The following is a 19,322-nucleotide window of genomic DNA, read 5'->3' as shown; positions in this document are numbered from 1 at the left end:
TAACCTGATTTGACTTGTCCCAAGGTTAGGACAAAATCCCAAGGGATCTGATCAAGTTTGCAAATAGTTAAAAGAGGAGAGGCAGAGGACCTATGGGAACTCCTCACTACAGGTGTCCCGAGAAAGGCTCTAGATTAACACTTGCTGGAATGTCCATAAACTACAGAACCCCTCCTGTGACTCTTTTGCCCATTGAGTCCACAGTATATGCTGACTCTTTAACAGAGCAGTCCAATCAGTCCTCTGCTCATTTCTGGGAGGAATTTTCTTCTTTGAATACTTAGGCTATTCTTTTTGAAAGGTTGCTGTTGAATCTGTATTCTCCATCTTCTCATTCCAACCACTTGTGTAAAAAAAGAGAGAGAGAAGAAACATTTTTAAATTACCCAGATTCTGTGTGTGTGTGGTCATCAAGGATCCTCCACTTTCTTTTTGTAGGATTCCAGCATTAAGATAAGTAGCATGTTCAGCAACTGTAAGCACAAAAGATTCTGCAGTTGCTGGAAGTCCAGTGTAACACACACACTATGCTGGAGGAACTCAGCAGGTCAGGCAGCTTCTATGGAGAGGAGAAACCGAATGATTGTTCAACAACTGAATGGTCTTAAGGTTTAATTTCCTTTCTAGTAACAGATGGAGTCGTTAACCTGAATAAGCTAAAAGACCAGAATTTACCATGGAAATATATTTACATTGCACTGTGGTTTTGAACAGGAACAGCTGATCGGAAACACTGCAAGTTTAAACCAGACCTTGCTGTGCCACCCTGTTTCAGCGCCACCAATGAGGACTACATCAACAGTGGCTGGAGCCGAGGACACATGGTTCCAGCAGGAGACAACAAGTACTCACTGGTATAGATCAATCTGCATACTGTTTTATGTGTGTGTGCACTTGCATGTGTCTTCCCTGAAGTTTAGAAGAATAAAGGAGTAACCTTACCCAAAGGAGGCCTGACAGGGTAGCTGTTGAGGCACCTTCACTAACACAAAAGGATGCAGTTTGAAAAAACTAGGGCCCAGTCATTTACATCTGACTTGTACTGCACGGAAACTTGTACTGCAAAAGCTTTAGGTTCCACACCATCAGTTTCAGAAATAAGGTCAAGATAATCACTTTGAAATGTAGGAGAATGAGGGGCAACCTTACAAAAATGTTTAAAGTTATGAGAGGCACAGATAAGGTAGATAGTAAATGACATTAAAGAGGGGGGAGGGTCCTGGTTGGCTGCTGGTGACTAGTGGTGTTCCATAGGGACTGTGTTGGGCCTGCTACTTTTCATGTTATATGTTAAGTGATCTGGACAGCAGAATTAATGGCTTTGTGGCCAAGTTTTCAGGCAATATGAAGATAAGTGGAGGAGCAGGCAGTGTTGTGGAAGTATGGAATCTTGGGCAGGTTGGGAAAATGAGCAAAGAAGAGTCAGATGGAATACAGTGTAAGGAAGTGTATGGTCATATACTTTGGTAGAAGGAATAAAGGCATAGACTATTTTCTAAATGGGGAGAAAATCCAGAAATCAGAAGTGCAAAGGGACTTGGGGGTTCTTGTGCCTGAACCAGGAATCTTAAGGTAGTATAGGGTAACGTATAAACTTTACTTTGACTTCTGACTTAAATCATCCATGTGAACCAAGATGGCAGTCTGAGCTAGTCTTTGCCTATGAATCTTATCCCTCAAAGCCTTATCTATCTAAATGTCTTTTAAATATTTTGATTGTACCTGCCTCTACAGCTTCCTGTGATAATTCATTCCATATATCTGCCATCCCTTTGAACAAGTTTCCCTTTGGGACCCTTTAAACCTTTCCCCTCTCACCCTTTAGTTTTAGACTCCTTTACCCTGGGGAAAAGACTTGCCGTGCACCTTATCTACATTTATCATAATTTTATACATTTGTGTACAAATTTCATCAGATGCCAAGCTGATCACTTTGTACGTCATTTTCTGCCTTTCTGTCTCTCCTACCAAAAAGTTATCATTTATTCCCATTGTACTGTATCTGCTCCCCCCCACCCTACAAGCCCATCACCCCTACTGCGACATAGGTTGCCGACAGCAGTTCATCACTGTCCTCTATCCTGAGCCCGTCTTTCTAGTTGACCTCAGTGTAGCCCATCTTCAAAGATCCTTCCTCTCCCAGTGATGAGCTCTTTGGAGCTTCTGTTGGCATTTCTGTAGCTCTGTGTTTTTAATGGGATGGGTTGCTAGACCCAAGCCCAACCCTCCTCCTTTTGCAGCTGGGCTGGGGACCATCCAGTTGTGTATTTGCTGCTCACTCACTCAAATTGTCTGAATGTCTGAAGCCTCTTTGCTGCCTCCTCACAACTCGCAATTCCACTTGGCTCAACCGCAAGTTTAAAATGTTATCTTTCTAGTTGTCAGTATTTACCTGCCCCATTGACTTAAAAATAATTCAGTCAGCACTGGTGTTAAAATTTGCACTTGTTATATTTTTTTGAAGGACTACTTTGGAAAAAAAATTATTAATTGACTATAATGTGCTTTGAGGTATAATTTGTTTATGCCAGGTACTTCTACACTTTTCTGTTAATTTATCATGGACTGAGATTGTGAGATGTTGGTCCACTTGATAGCCAGAAGATGGCAGTGTTGTACAGTTAAGCACAGGTGATGCTACCCTTCCACCTCTAAAGTGTGTCTCATTGAAACCGGGTACTTTGAGAGATAGGACATGTGCGCATGGGTTTAATATTGCTGTTTTGGTTCTCTGTGTTTCAGGGTAATTCCTCATATAGTCATACAGCATGATACAAGCCCTTCAACTCAATGAGTCCATGCTGACTAATTTCCTTTCTGTCCATCTCCCTCCACCTGCTCTCTTCCAAGTACCTATTGAAGTGCTTGTTAAATGGTGCTATTTTATCTGCTCAACTGCTTACTCTGGCAGCTCATCCCATATGCTCACCACTCTCTGTATGAAGAAGTTGCCCCCAGGCCCCTTTAAACCTTTCCCCCTTAACCCTAAACCTCTGCCCCCGGTTTGCTTTTTTTGGTCTCCCAAACCCTTGAATAAAGACCCAAAAAAAACAAATAGGCATTCAGCCCATCAATCATGGCTGATTTATTTTCCCTCTTCAACCTTCTATTCTCCGGCTTTCCTCCCGTAATCTTTAATGTCCTTACTAATAAATAACATATTGACCTCTGCTTTAAATATAACCAATGATTTGGCCTCCACAGCCATCTTTGGTAATGAATTCCACATATTCACCACACTCTGACTAAAGAGATTCCTCCTCACCTCTATTCTAAAGGGAAACTCTACTATTCTGAGGCTGTGCGCTTTGGACCTGGACTCTCCTACTATTAAAAACATGCTCTCCATTTCAATTTTATCCAGGTCCTTTAAAATTAATTTGGTTTCAGTGAGAACTCCCTCATTCTTCTAAACTCAAGTGAGAAAAAGCCCAGAGCTATCAAACACTCCTCATATGTTAACCCTTTTATTCCTGGAATCATATCGCATACCCTTAGATTCCTCCTTAGATATGGGGCCAAAACTGCTCACAGTTCTCCAAATATGGTCTGTGAGACTCCTTATAAAGTCACAGCATTGTATTGTTGCTTTTATATTCTAGTCCTCTCAAAATGAATGCTAACATTACATTTGCCATCCTTACTACCAACTCAATCTGCAAGTCAACCTTTAGTGAATCCTGCACTAGACTCCAAAGTCCCTTTGCACCTCTGATTTCTGAATTTGCTCCCCATTGAAAAGGTAGTCTATGCCATTATTCTTTCTCCCAAAGTGCATGATCATACACTTCCCAACACTGTATTCCATCTGCCACTTCTTTGCCCATTCTCCGAATCTGTCCAAGTTCTTCTGTGGACTCCCTGCTACCTGCCTTTCCACCAAATCCTGCAGAATGTTTGAGGTAGGTAGCAGGATAAAATGACAGGTAACTAGAAAGCAGGTGATCCTTTTGGGATGACGCAGCAAGGCAAGGCAACATACATTACGTTGGCGAATATTGAGCAGTGAACAGAGAGAGAGACCTTGGAGTGTGGATCACCTAAAGTAGTGGGACAAGTCTATGGGGTTCTGAAAAAGTTCAAGTTTATTATCTTTCAACTATGCACATTTATACTGCCAAATGGAACAACATTCCTCTGAACCAAAGTGCAGAACACAGTACATATTCATAACTCACACACACAATGCATAAATTAATATATTTGGGGGGGGGGGTCAAAGAGATTGTTGGGTGGTTGTGAAGGATCATTGACAATGTTAATGACTCTGCAAGTACAGCGCTCCTGAAAAAGACGTAGAATACGTAGAATACGTAGAATAAGGTACAGATTTATACTGAAACAGCCTGATGTTGGGGAGACATTCTTTACAGCAAGCATGGTGTTGAAAGATGACTTTTAAAAATCTTAAGAGTCACAGACCAGTACAGAACAGAAACTGGCCCTTCGGCCCATCTGGTTCATAAGAACTGTTATTCTAGTCAGTCCCATAGACCCACACCCAGACCAGTGCCCTTCATACTCCTCTCATCCATACACCTCTCCAAACTTCCCTCAAATGGTCCAGTTCAACCCGCACTTACAATTTCCATCGCCAGCTGGATTCACACTCACACCATCTGAGTGAAGTTCCCCCTCGCTTCCTCTTAAATATTTCACCTTTTACCCTTAACATATGACATCTAGCCTTAACTGAGGGGAAAAAAAGCCTACTTGCATTTACCCTATCTAATCCCCACATCATTTTGAGTACCTGTATCAAATCTCTCCTCATTCCCTCATTGGGAATAAATTCCCAAATCTTGAGCCTTCCCTTGGCAATTAGAGATTATGATTGACAAGTAGAGCTGGAAAAGTTTTGAAAAAGGACAGCCATATCCAGTGGGCAGCAGAGTGATAGGGCTTTGGCTCAACGGGCTTAGGGGGTAATGAGGCGAGGTATGTTTACCTGTGTTAATTGCAGAAAAGAAGTATGTGTGTGAGGCTGTTTATCTTTCTTTCTTTTTCAATCTTTTTATTATTGTTATTAATATCAACAAAATACAATTAATACAAAGATAATGGGATTGCTAACATACACATTTCAACTGCACATGAAAGAATACATAAGCAATGATTACAGTATAAATGAGTATTCCCAAATCATGAACGATACAATATATAAATAAACAAGGCAAATCTAGGTATATCATAGTATATAATAAAAAAAACAGAAAAAAGAAAAAGAAAAAAAATTATGCAAAAAAACTAATCTAATAACTAATAAGGAAAAAAAAACAAGGAAAAAGAGAAAAAGAAAATCTGGAAAAAGAAAAAAAAGGCTGTCTATAATATCTCACAAAAATACAAAATCATCAGTGTCGTCAACAATCCTCTCAACATATATAAAATCAAAACTGGAAAATCAAATAGGCTTGGAACAGGGTCATATTACATCATATGAAAATATTGAATAAATGGTCTCCATATCTTTTCAAATTTAATAGAAGTATCAAATACACCACTTCTAATTTTTTCTAAATTTAAACATAACATAGTTTGAGAAAACCAGTGAAATACAGTAGGAGGATTAATTTCCTTCCAATTCAACAAAATAGGTCTTCTAGCCATTAGTGTAAGAAACGCAATCATTCGACAGGCGGAAGAAGATAAATGAAGTGAGTCCATCATTGGTAAACCAAATATTGCGGTAATAGGATGGGGTTGTAAATCAATGTTCAATACCGCAGAGATAATATCAAAAATATCTTTCCAATATTTTTTCAAAAGTGGACAAGACCAGAACATATGAGTTAAAGACACTATTTCGGATTGACATCTATCACAAATAGGATTTATGTAGGAATAAAAATGAGCCAATTTATCCTTGGACATATGGGCCCTATGTACGACCTTAAACTGTATTAATGAATGTTTGGCACATATAGATGATTTATTAACTAATTGAAGAATTCTATCCCAATTCTCAATAGGAATAATAAGGTTAAGCTCTCTTTCCCAATCATTTTTTGTCTTATAAAGGGGCTCTGAACGTATCTTCATAATTATATTATAAAGTTTTGATATAAGCCCTTTTTGAAATGGGTTTAATTCAAACAAACTCTCCAAAATACCTGAAGACACAAAATTTGGAAAAGTAAGTACAGTATTTAAAAAATTCCTAATCTGTAAATATCTATAAAAATGAAATCTAGGCAAATTATATTTATTAGATAATTGCTCAAAAGACATAAAACAATTGTCCAAAAATAAATCAGAAAATCGTAGTAATCCCTTAGTCTTCCAAGCCGAATAAGCTTGGTCTATAATTGAAGGGTGGAAAAAACAATTGGATACAATAGGAATATTTAAAACAAACTGAGTCAACCCAAAAAATTTCCGAAATTGAAACCATATACGTAAAGTATGTTTAACTATTGGGTTGTCAATTCGTTTCGGCAATTTAGAAAGAGCAAAAGGGAGAGAAGTCCCCAAAGTAAAACCCAGTGCAAAACCTGGTACCGATTTGATTTCCAGGCTCACCCAATGAGGGCTAGAAGATCCATCCCAATCTTTCAACCAACATATCAAACATCTAATATTAACTGCCCAATAATAAAATCTAAAATTAGGCAATGCTAACCCACCTTCCTTCTTTGCCTTCTGTAAGTATATTTTACCTAACCTGGGATTTTTATTCTGCCATATATATATATGAGGAAATTTTTGAATCAGCATTAGTTAAAAAAGATTTCGGAATAAAAATTGGTACCGCTTGAAAAATATATAAAAACTTAGGTAAAATAACCATCTTAATAGCATTAATCCTACCTATCAGAGATAAAGATAATAGTGACCACTTAGTAAACAAGCATTTAATCTGATCAATTAAGGGTACAAAATTAACCTTAAATAAGTCTTAATGGTTTTTTTTGTGATTTTAATCCCTAAGTAAATAAAAGAGTCATTAACTAATTTAAAAGGTAAGTTTCCATAAATTGGGACCTGTCTATTTAAAGGAAACAATTCACTCTTATTAAGATTTAATTTATACCCAGAAAAATCACTAAATTGAGCCAACAATGATAAAACTACTGGAATATATTTCTCAGGATTAGAAATAAATAATAATAAATCATCTGCATACAAAGATAACTTATGAGTATCTGTCCCACGATTAATACCAAGAATATCCTGTGATTTTCTGATAGCAATTGCCAAGGGTTCTAAAGCAATATCAAATAATAGTGGGCTAAGAGGACAGCCTTGTCTAGTGCCCCGAAATAGACGAAAAAAAGATCTTTGATTATTAGTAAACACCGAGGCTACTGGAGTATGATAAATCAGTTTAATCCAGGAAATAAATGTCGGACTAAAATTAAATTTCGCCAACACATTAAATAAGTATGGCCATTCAACTCTGTCAAATGCTTTCTCCGCATCTAATGAAATAACACATTCTGAAATATTATGTGAAGGAGTATACACAATATTCAATAACCTCCTAACATTAAAAAAAGAATAACGATTTTTAATAAAACCGGTTTGATCTTCCGAGATAATTTGGGGTAATACCTTCTCCAACCTGGATGCAAGTAACTTGGAAAAAATCTTGGAATCTACATTCAATAAGAATATTGGTCTATAGAATGCGCAATCAGTAGGGTCTTTATCTTTCTTCAATATTAAAGAGATGGAAGCTCTATAAAAAGATTGTGGCAAATTGCCCAATCTAATTGCTTCTTCAAAAACCTTATATACCCAAGGTGAAAGAGTAGCGGAAAAACATTTTAAAAATTCTGCTGTATACCCATCCAGACCAGGTGCTTTCCCTCAATTCATGGAGGAAATGACCCCTTTGATTTCTGCATCAGTCATAGGAGTTTCCAATATTGAAAGATCATCTGGTGATAATTTTGGGAAATTCAATTTCCCAAGAAAATCACACATGGTACCACAATCCTGAGGAAATTCAGAATGATGTAGGGAAGTATAAAAATCCTGAAATGATTTATTTATCTCATCATGGTCAACTGTCAAATCTCCATTTTGCTGACGGATCTTAGTAATTTGACGTTTAACCAAAGCATTCTTCAATTGACTAGCTAGCAGTTTACCCGATTTATCACTATGTATATAAAAATCAGATCTGGACTTCATCAATTGATTTTCAATCGAAGATGTAAGTAATAAACTATGTTCTGTTTGTAGTTCAACCCTTTGTTTGTAAAGCTCCTGACTAGGAGTAATCGAATATTTCTTGTCAATCTCTTTAATTTTATCAACCAATAAAAGAGCTTCCTTCTTTATGCGTTTTCTCAGACCAACAGAATAAGAGATAATCTGTCCATGTATATATGCTTTAAAAGTGTTGCAAAGTGTTCCGGAAGAAATATCTTCCGTGGAGTTGGTTGAGAAGAAGAAGTTGATCTGTTCATTCATAAATTTAATAAAGTCTGGATCTTGCAGTAAGGTAGAGTCAAATCACCATTGTCTAGCATTAGGAACTGTATCCATAAATTTAATAGAAAGTTTTAATGGAGCATGGTCAGAAATAGCTATAATATCATAATCACAACCATTTACCGAAGGAATCAAACAAGAGTCAATAAAAAATAATAAATTCTCGAATAAGAATGATAAACATGTGAGAAAAAAGAAAACTCCTTATCCTTAGGATGCCGAAATCTCCAAATATCAAAAACTCCATTATCAGTCATGAAAGAGTTGATACAAGTGGCCAACTTATTGGGTAAAGTCTGAGTAGATATAGATTTGTCCATCAAAGGATTTAAACAACAATTAAAATCACCACCCATTATCAACTTATATTCATTTAGATTAGGTAAAGACGTAAATAAGGACTTAAAAAAATCAGGACAATCCACATTTGGAGCATAAACATTAACCATAGCAACTTTTTTATTACAAAGTAAGCCTGTAATTAACAAAAATCTACCATTTGGATCCGAAAATATATCATGTTGGATAAATGCAATAGAGGAGTCAGTAAAAATTGAAACTCCCTTTACTTTGGCATTCGAATTCGAATGATACTGTTGACCCCGCCAAAACCTAAAAAAGCGATAATTATCCTCCTTCCTCACATGAGTTTCTTGTACAAAAATGATATGAGCATTAAGTCTTTGGAATACTTTGAAAATCTTCTTTCATTTAATCGGATGGTTTAAACCATTAGTATTCCAAGACACAAAATTAATGATCTGAGCCATATTTCTAAAATCAACCCTATGTATAAAAAGGGTTAACTAAATTATAAACTCATGCACCCGGAAAAGGAACAAAAATAAAGAGTGGACCCGGAAGTGACGACATCGTAGACATATTTGTAGTTCAAAAACAGCCCAAATGAAAAAACTAAAACAAACTGATAAAGGAAATATAGAGTTAGAAAAAAGACCACCCCCCCCCCCCACCCACTCAAGAAAGAGAAAAAAAAACAGCCAAAAATAGGCTGGGAAAAGCAAAAAAATAAACTAATTCTACCCCCATATCAGCGGAAGACCACTCCGTATATAAAGGATATATGTAAAAAAAATCCACCCAAACTTTAAAAATTATGATCACTATACTAAAACCAAACTTCTTAATATACTTAGTTGTAAAAAAAACAAAAAGAATATAATCACTAAAAACTTATAAATCGGGTTATAACCCAAACAAACAAAAAAAATATTTAAACTGTGATAAGCGATGCATTGTAGGAAGAAGATGAGAGAAAAAAAAATTGCCATCTTAAAAAAAAGCAAAAAATATTTTTCCAAAAAACCACCACCTTAGTAAAAAAAAATCACCTTCGAAGGGTTAAAAATACACCTTCGAAGGAACAAAAATAATAGTCAGCAATATAGTATAATGGTTAAAGTATATAAAACAAACCGATTAATATGATGAAAGAACACTTTAACTTGAATATAAAGTATAGAGTAAACCTACACCAATAGCCAGAAACAAAATCTGGTTTGAGGAATCAAAAACCATCTTACACGATCAAAATCCCTCATTTATTAGGAATGAGAGACTGTAGCAGTAGAGAAGTTCTCAATCAGAAAACTTCTCGCTTCAGATGTAGAAAGGAAAAGCCAGCGTGGAGCATTTGGCGGCGAGATTCTAAGCTTCGCAGGGTATAAGAGCCCAGGTTTTAGATTTTTCTCATAACATTCAGACATCAGAGGTTTAAAAAGAAGCCTTGCCTTCATTACTTCAGGACTAAAATCTTCTACTAAGCAGAAATTGTGATCCTGAAATTTAACCATTCCTACCCGCCGAGCCACACGAATAAGTTGCTCTTTATCATGTACGTAATGAAACTGGACAATTACAACCGAGGGTTTAGCTGAAGCACTCGGTGATCAACGCATAATTCTATGAGCGCGATCAAGTAATGGGGGGCTATCTGGAAATACAGACGGGAACGCATTCTTTATAAGTTGAGCAAAATATTTCGAAGGGTCGCCTTGTTCTATGCCATCCGGGAGACCAAGTATACGTAGGTTCTGTCTTCTGGATCAATTCTCAAAATCGACATTCTTGGCTTTAAGTGTTTCCACCAGTTTAGTGGTCGAAAATAAATCCTGTTGCAATTTTTCAATTATCAAATCTCGTTTCCGAGCATCTTCTTGCAGGGATGCGATAAGAACTTGCTGCTGGTTAATTACTGAATCCGTCTTACCCATATAATCTTGAAAAGCCTTTATATCTTGTTTAAAAATTTGTTGTTGTTCATCAAATTTTTTATTCAAAACCTCCAAAAACAATTCATGTTAATTCAGTGCGTTGCGGATGAGCTTGCTTCTTTCCATTACCGTTCGGGTTCCGCCCAGGTTCTCGTCCTTTAGATCTAAGAGCCATTTCTGAGTACATATCTTCAAAAATTCACAATAAACTCTTAACGATAAGTACAAAAAAATAGCAAGAACCTTTTGGTGTAGGTAAAAATAAGTTGAGTAAGGGTGATCAAAGGTTAAAAAAAGTAAAGGTTATGGAGCAAATCTAAAACAGTACTCACTCCATGAGCATCTCCTGCTGACCCCCTGGAGGCTGTTTTTCTGTGCTCGGTGTCAGATGTGGGAGGTCCTGGAGTCTCCCAGCCTCCTGGATGGCCATATCTGCACCAGGTGTATCGAGCTGCAGCTCCTGAGGGACTGAGTTAGGGACCTGGAGATGCAGCGCAATGACCTTCGCCTGGTCAGGGAGAGCGAGGAGGTGATAGAGAGGAGTTACAGGCAGGTGATCACACCGGGGCCACGGGAGACAGACAAGTGGATAACAGGAGAAAGAAGGGCAAGAGTCAGGTACTAGAGAGTATCCCTGTGGGTGTACCCCTTGACAATAAGTTTGAGTACTGCTGGGGGGAGACAGCCTGCCTGGGGGAAGCAACAGTGGCTGTGCCTCTGGCACAGAGTCTGGCCCTGTGGCTCAGAAGAGTAGGGAAAGGAAGAGGAAGGCAGTAGTGATAGGGGACTCTATGGTTAAGGGGTCAGACAGGCGATTCTGTGGATGCAGGAAAGAAACTCGGATGGTAGTTTGGCTCCCAGGTGCCAGGGTCCGAGATGTTTTGGATCGTGTCCAAGATATTCTGTAGTGGGAGGGAGAATAGCCAGAGCTCGTGGTACATATTGGTACCAATGACATAGGTAGGAAAAGGGAAGAGGTCCTGAAAACAGAGTGCAGGGAGTTGGGAAGGAAGTTGAGAAGCAGGACTGCAAAGTTAGTAATCTCGGGATTACTGCCTGTGTCACATGACAGTGAGTATAGGAATAGAATGAGTTGGATGATAAATGCATGGCTGAGGGATTGGAGCAGGGGACAGGGATTCAGGTTTCTGGATCATTGGGACCTCTTTTGGGGCAGGTGTGACCTGTATGAAAAGGACGGGTTGCACTTGAATCCCAGAGGGACCAATATCCTGGTGGGGAGGTTTGCTAAGGCTACTGAGGAGAGTTTAAACTAGAATTGCTGGGGGGTGGGAACCGAACTGAAGTGACAGAGGAAAGAGGCGGTTGGCTCACAAATAGAGAAAGCTCGTAGACAGTGCGAAAGGGAGGAGAGGCAGGTGATAGAGAAGGGATGCACTCAGACTGATGGTTTGAGATGCGTCTATTTTAATGCGAGGAGTATTGTGAACAAAGCGGATGAACTTAGAGTGTGGATCAGTACTTGGAGCTATGATGTGGTGGCCATTACAGAGACTTGGATGGTTCAGGGACAGGATTGGTTACTTCAAGTGCTGGGTTTTAGATGTTTCAGGAGGGAGGCAAAAGAGGTGGGGGTGTGGCTCTGTTGATCAGAGATAGTGCCATGGCTGCAGAAAAGGTGGACATCATGGAGGGATTGTCTACGGAGTCTCTGTGGGTGGAGGTTAGGAACAGGAAGGGGTCAATAACTTTACCGTGTTTTTTATAGGCCACCCAATAGTAACAGGGATATCGAGGAGCAGATAGGGAAACGGATCGTGGAAAGGTGTAATAATAACAGAGTTGTCGTGTTGGGAGATTTTAATTTCCCAAATATCGATTGGCATCTCCCTAGAGCAAGGGGTTTAGATGGGGTGGAGTTTGTTAGGTGTGTTCAGGAAGGTTTCTTGACACAATATGTAGATAAGCCTACAAGAGGAGAGGCTGTACTTGATTTGGTGTTGGGAAATGAACCTGGTCAGGTGTCAGATCTCTCAGTGGGAGAGCGTTTTGGAGACAGTGATCATAATTCTATCTCCTTTACAATAGCATTGGAGAGAGATAGGAACAGTCAAGTTAGAAAAGTGTTTAATTGGATTAAGGGGAATTATAAGGCTATCAGGCAGGAAATTGGAAGTTTAAATTGGGAACAGATGTTCTCAGGGAAAAGTATGGAAGAAATGTGACAAATGTTCAGGGGATATTTGTGTGGAGTTCTGAATAGGTATGTTCCAATGAGACAGGGAAGTTACGGTAGGGTACAGGAACTGTGGTGTTCAAAGGCTGTAATAAATCAAGTCATTAAAAAAAGAAAATCTTACAAAATGTTCAGAGAGCTAGGTAATGTTAGAGATCTAGAAGATTATAAGGCTAACAGGAAGGAGCTTAAAAAGGAAATTAGGAGAGCCAGAAGGGGCCATGAGAAGGCCTTGGCAGGCAGGATTAAGGAAAACCCCAAGGCGTTCGACAAATATGTGAAGAGCAAGAGGATAAGACGTGAGAGAATAGGACCAATCAAGTGTGCCAGTAGGAAAGTGTCTATGGAACCGGAGGAAATAGCAGAGGTACTTAATGAATGTTTTTTCTTCAGTATTCACTATGGAAAAGGATCTTGGTGATGCCTTGCAGCAGACTGAAAAGTTTGAGCATGTAGATATTGAGAAAGAGGATGTGCTGGAGCTTTTGGAAAGCATCAAGTTGGATAAGTTGACAAAAGATGTTCCCCAGGCTACTGTGGGAGTTGTAGGAGGAGATTGCCGAGCCTCTGGTGATGATCTTCCAATCATCAATGGAGACAGGAGAGGTTCAGGAGGATTGGAGAGTTGCGGATGTTGTTCCTTTATTCAAGAAAGGGAGTAGAGATAGCCCAGAAAATTATAGACCAGTGAGTCTTACTTCAGTGGTTCCTATGAACATTTGGAGAGGTATAATATGATTAGGAATAGTCAGCTTGGCTTTGCCAAGGGCAGGTCATGCCTTACAAGCCTGATTTAATTTTTTGAGGATATGACCAAACAAATTGATGGAGGAAGAGCAGTAGACGTAGTGTATATGGATTTCAGCAAGGCATTTGATAGGTACCCCATGCAAGGCTTATTGAGAAAGTAAGGAGGCATGGGATCCAAGGGGACATTGCTTTATGGATCCAGAACTGGCTTGCCCACAGAAGGCAGAGTGGTTGTAGACGGGTCATATTCTACTTGGAGGTCGGTGACCAGTGGTGTTCCTAAGGGATCTGTTCTGGGACCCTTACTCTTCGTGATTTTTATAAATGACATGGATGAGGAAGTGGACAGATGGGTTAGTAAGTTTGCTGATGAAACAGTTTGGGGGTGTTGTGGATAGTGTGGAGGGATGTCAGAGGTTGCAGCAGGACATCGATAGGATGCAAAACTGGGCTGAAAAGTGGCAGATGGAGTTCAATCCAGATAAGTGCGAAGTGTTTGATTTTGGTAGGTCAAATATGATGGCAGAGAATAGTATTAATGGTAAGACTCTTGGTAGTGTGAAGGATCAAAAGGATCTTGGGGTCTGAGTCCATAGGACGCTCAAAGCAGCTGTGCAGGTTGACTCTAGTTAAGGCATACGGTGTATTGGCCTTCATTAATCGTGGAATTGAATTTAGGAGCCGAGAGGTAGTATTGCAGCTATATACAGCCCTGGTCAGACCCCACTTGGTGTATCGTGCTCAGTTCTGGTCGCCTCACTACAGGAAAGATGAGGAAGCCATAGAAATGGTGCAGAGGAGATTTACAAGGACGTTGCTTGGATTGGGGAGCATGCCTTATGAGAATAGGTTGAGTGAACTCGGTCTTTTCTCCTTGGAGCGACGGAGGATGAGAGGTGACCTGATAGAGCTGTATAAGATGATGAGAGGCATTGACCGTGTGGATAGTCAGAGGCTTTTTCCTAGGGCAGAAATGGTTGTCACAAGAGGGCACAGGTTTAAGGTGCTGGGGAGTAGGTACAGAGGAGATGTCAGAGGTAAGTTTTTTACTCACAGAGTGGTGAGTGTGTGGAATGGGCTGCCGGTGATGGTGGTGAAGGCGGATATGATAGGGTCTTTTAAGAGACTTTTGGATAGGTGTGTAGAGCTTCAAAAATAGAGGGCTATGGGAAACCCTAGTAATTTCTGAGGTAGGAACATGTTCAGCACAACTTTGTGGGCCGAAGGGCCTGTATTGTGCTGTAGGTGTTCTATGTTTCTATACAATCAGTACTTGCTGATTTAAAATATATCAACATTTAATTTGCAAACAATGGTTAAAGTTCAGCATGTGCACTTTAGAAAGAATGTACAGTGGTAGCCTTTCATTATCATTGCTTTGTCATTTTGATTAGCCCTTGTATAAAGAGTTTGTCCTTTAAACAAAGATTAATTATGTTAACTGAATCTGTGGTGTGTTTTGTTCTCATTTGCAGAAAGCTATGGCAGACACCTTCTATCTATCCAACATTGTACCTCAAAATTATGAAAACAATGCTGGCTTCTGGAACCGGTGAGCATCAAAATTTCCTAAATTTATACTTCAATCATGTGTCCATTATTTTCTTAAGTAATGCTTAGGGCTATTGGCTTGTATTTGTCTAGGGGAAAATGCATCCACCTGCCAAACCGTGTCTCCCGTTTGCATAGATGCTGTGTAATGCACACTGGTACAAACTCGCACGTACAATATCAGACGGCACAAAATGTACGTTTTACAGACTACACTTTGTAAGTCTTACTGGAACTAGGTAATTAATAGTGATACAATATAAAAAGAAAGAAAAGGGTGCCAAAACTTACCAGAGTTCAATCAGTTTGTGCACAACCGTTGGAGCTCAATTAACGAAGCCTTCTGTCTGCCATTCGATCTTCTCTGACCTCCTCGACCTACCGCCTGGGACCAACCTCGGTGGTCGACCAGAGCGCGTCCAGCACGTCTGTCCTCTTCAGTTCTCCACCCGAAAAGCCCCACGCACTGACTCCAGGTTCCCACATGTACAGATAGAATAACATAGCTTCCATTGGTTAGTTCCTCCATTATCGATAATTATAACCCAAACATTTCAACTAAACAGCATTACCTCATCAGTTACATATAAAGAAGCCATTTCATTATAACGCTACAGAGAAGCCATTTTATATACGCAGTTAACAGTTAACATTATAGTTAATAATTGAGAACCCTGCACTTAGGTAGACCCCTGGTTTGGGGGTCACTTGCTTCCTCTCCAGTTCTGCAGTAATGCAATGTTGGTGCCTCTACAGCAAGTGTGACAGGAGTTGCTTGATAATCTGGGAAGAGGGGTGAATAATTAGAAAGGAGGAGAATCTCTTCTGTTAGTGCTGGACTTCCTTCTCACAATAATATCCAGCTTCCTCAGTGCCACCCTAAATATGTTTCTCCATACTGACTGATCGTATGCCAGGATCTCCCACAAGTTAATCAGGGTATTCCACTTAAAGGAGGATTTGGTAACATCATAGAGTTATAGAGACTACAATTCAGAAATAGACCCCTTAGTCCATTTAATCCATGACAAACTGTTGTTCTGCCTAGTCCCATTGACATGTACCTGGACTATAGCTCTCCATATCCTACCCATTCATGTCATTATCAAAACTTCTAAATGTTGCAATCGAATCCATAGCCATCATTTCCACTAGCAGCTTGTTCCACATTTGTACCACCTACTGAGTGGATAAATTCCTTCTCAGGTTCCCCTTAACACTTTTACCTTTCATGCTTCTGTGAGTTCTAGTTATACTCACACCCAACCTCAGAGGAAAAAGCCTGCTTTTATCCTATCTATATTTCTCAAGATTTTGTATATGCGTATCAAGTCTCCTCTCATTCCTTTGCGCTTCAGAGAATAAAGATCTAACCTATTGAAACTTCCCTTGTAACTTGGGTCCTTAAGTCCCAGTAACATCCTTGTAAATTTTCTCTTTCAATCTTATTGATACCTTTCCTGGAGGTAGGTGACCAGAACTGCACATAATACTCCAAATTATGCCTCAACAATGTCTTATACAACTTCAACATAATATCCCAACTCCTTCAATCTTTTTGTCTTGTCATAACAGAACTCAGAAGAAGTGTTTGTTTTGGGAAGCTGATGTTGAGTATGAGAGTGACATGGTTTTTTTTGTGTGATATGTACATCACCGCGAAAGCATTTATTGGATATCCCGAACTGCCTTTGAGAAGCTGGTGGTGAACCTCTGTCTCGAACCGTTGCAGTTTTTTCTGGCGAAGGTACTGCCACAGTGCTATCAGGTAGAGAGTTCCATGATTTGAAGGAATGATGATGTTTCCAAATTGATAGAACCATATAACAATTACAGCACGGAAACCCTCCATCTCGGCCCTTCTAGTCCATGCCGATGCTTACACTCACCTAGTCCCACTGGCCCGCACTCGGCCCATAACTCTTCATTCCTTTCCTGTCCATTTTTACTTTAAGTGGCAATACCGAACCTGCCTCTACCACTTCAACTGGAAGCTCATTCCACACAGCTACCACTCTCTGAGTAAAGGAATTCCCCCTCGTGTTACCCTTAAACTTTTGCCCCCTAACTCTCAAATCATGTCCTCTTGTTTGAATCTCCCCTTCTCTCAATGGAAAAAGCCTATCCACGTCAACTCAATCTATCCCCCTCATTATTTTAAATACCTCTATCAAGTCCCCCCTCAACCTTCTACGCTCCAAAGAATAAAGATCTAACTTGTTCAACCTTTCCTTGTAACTTAGGTGCTGAAACCCAGGTAACATTCTAGTAAATCTTCTCTGTACTCTCTTATTTTGTTGACATCTTTCCTATAATTTGGTGACCAGAACTGTACACAATACTTCAAATTCGGCCTTACCCATGCCTTGTACAATTTTAACATTACATACCAAAAGCTTTCTTCACCACCCTATCCACATGAGATTCCACCTTCAGGGAACTATGCACCATTATTCCTAGATCACTCTGTTCTACTGCATTCTTCAGTGCCCTACCATTTACGATGTATGTCCTATTTGGATTATTCCTACCAAAATGTAGCACCTCACACTTATCAGCATTAAACTCCATCTGCCGTCGTTCAGCCCACTCTTCTAACTGGCCTAAATCTCTCTGCAAGCTTTGAAAACCTACTTCATTATCCACAACGCCACCTACCTTAGTAGGCACCTACCATCTGCATACTTACTAATCCAATTTACCACCTCATCATCCATATCATTAATGTATATGACAAACAACATTGGATCCAATACAGATCCCTGAGGCACACCACTAGTCACCGGCCTCCAACCTGACAAACGGTTATCCACCACTACTCTCTGGCATCTCCCATCTAGCCACTGTTGAATCCATTTTACTACTTCAATATTAATACCTAATGATTGAACCTTCCTAACTAACCTTCCATGTGGAACCTTGTCAAAGGCCTTACTGAAGTCCATATGCCTTAACATCCACTGCTTTACCCTCGTCAACTTTCCTGTAACCTCTTCAAAAAATTCAATAGGATTTGTCAAACATGACCTTCCACGCACAAATCCATGCAGACTATTCCCAGCACATCTCATTTAAGTGTTCATCCTCTCACATTAAATGCAAATCCTCAGGAACATGTGACATTTCCCCCAAGGAGAGAAATTTTGTCTACCCTAAGTATGTCTCTATAGTTGTATATACTGCCATCAGGTCTCCCTTTGGCTTTTGCTGCTCCAGAGGAAGTAACCCAAGTTTGCCCAACCTCTCCTTATAGCTCATACTCTCTAATCGAGGCAGCATCCTGATAATTATCCTCTGCACCCTTTCTAAAGTCCTTCCTGTAATGGGGTGACCAGAATTTCACACAATACTCCCAACTGTGATCTAACCAGAATTTTAGCTCAGTGCAACGTGTCTTCCTTACTCTTGTATTCAAAGCCCTGACCAATGAAAGCAGGCATTCTTTACTACCCTATGTACCTACGTAGCTGCTTTTGGGGAGCTGTGGACTTGGACCCTAAGATCACTCTATACCAGGGGTCTCAACCTGGGGTCCATGGAACTCTTGCTTAATGGTATTGGTCCATGGTTTAAAAAGTAAGGGAACCCCTGCCCTTTTAGGCTGCTGCCATTAATTGTAGACTTCTCCCCTTGCCCTTCTCACTTGCTCGGTGTAATTTCATCTTATCATTTCTCTGCCCATATTCTGTATTTTAGTATTTTACTGTATCCTGCGACAACCCTCTCAACTCTTCACAATTCCACTGCAAACATTCTTACTGACATGCTAACACACACATCTATATTTTCATCCAAGTTATTAAAACAGTGGCCACTTAATTAGGTAAAGGAATGGGATCCACTGTAGTCTACTGCTCCTGTTTCATTATCAGGATGTTTTTGCCCACAGAACTGCTGCTCATGGTGTAGCGTTCTCGCTCGGGTGTAATGGAAACGCCGAATTAAACGCCGAGATAAACCGTAGTCAATGAGAACAAGGTCGCAGTAAAATTAACCATTTACTGTTCACTCTTCACATTAACGTATGGTGAAAACTGTTGATAAAGATTGATACAGTATTTGTTCCCTTCTTGATATCACATTTACATTGTAAATACCTGTAAAAGTAAACTATAACTACATTACATTAAAGTGCAGCATACAGTAGA

At 39.6% G+C, this 19,322-nt stretch overlaps 1 protein-coding gene across 1 annotated transcript in view; it reads left to right on the top strand.

The window, feature by feature from the left end:
• LOC132395007 (nuclease EXOG, mitochondrial-like) overlaps positions 1-19,322 on the top strand; it is a 106,229-nt gene that overhangs the window by 24,688 nt on the left and 62,219 nt on the right. The window contains exons 4-5 of the mRNA XM_059971339.1: positions 715-854; positions 15,099-15,175. Coding sequence (XP_059827322.1) covers positions 715-854; positions 15,099-15,175 — 217 coding nt within the window. The remainder of the gene's footprint in view (positions 1-714; positions 855-15,098; positions 15,176-19,322) is intronic.

This window comes from Hypanus sabinus, chromosome 6 (assembly GCF_030144855.1).
Source record: "Hypanus sabinus isolate sHypSab1 chromosome 6, sHypSab1.hap1, whole genome shotgun sequence".
Classification (NCBI taxonomy): domain Eukaryota; kingdom Metazoa; phylum Chordata; class Chondrichthyes; order Myliobatiformes; family Dasyatidae; genus Hypanus; species Hypanus sabinus.
This window is presented reverse-complemented; position numbering and strand designations above follow the sequence as displayed.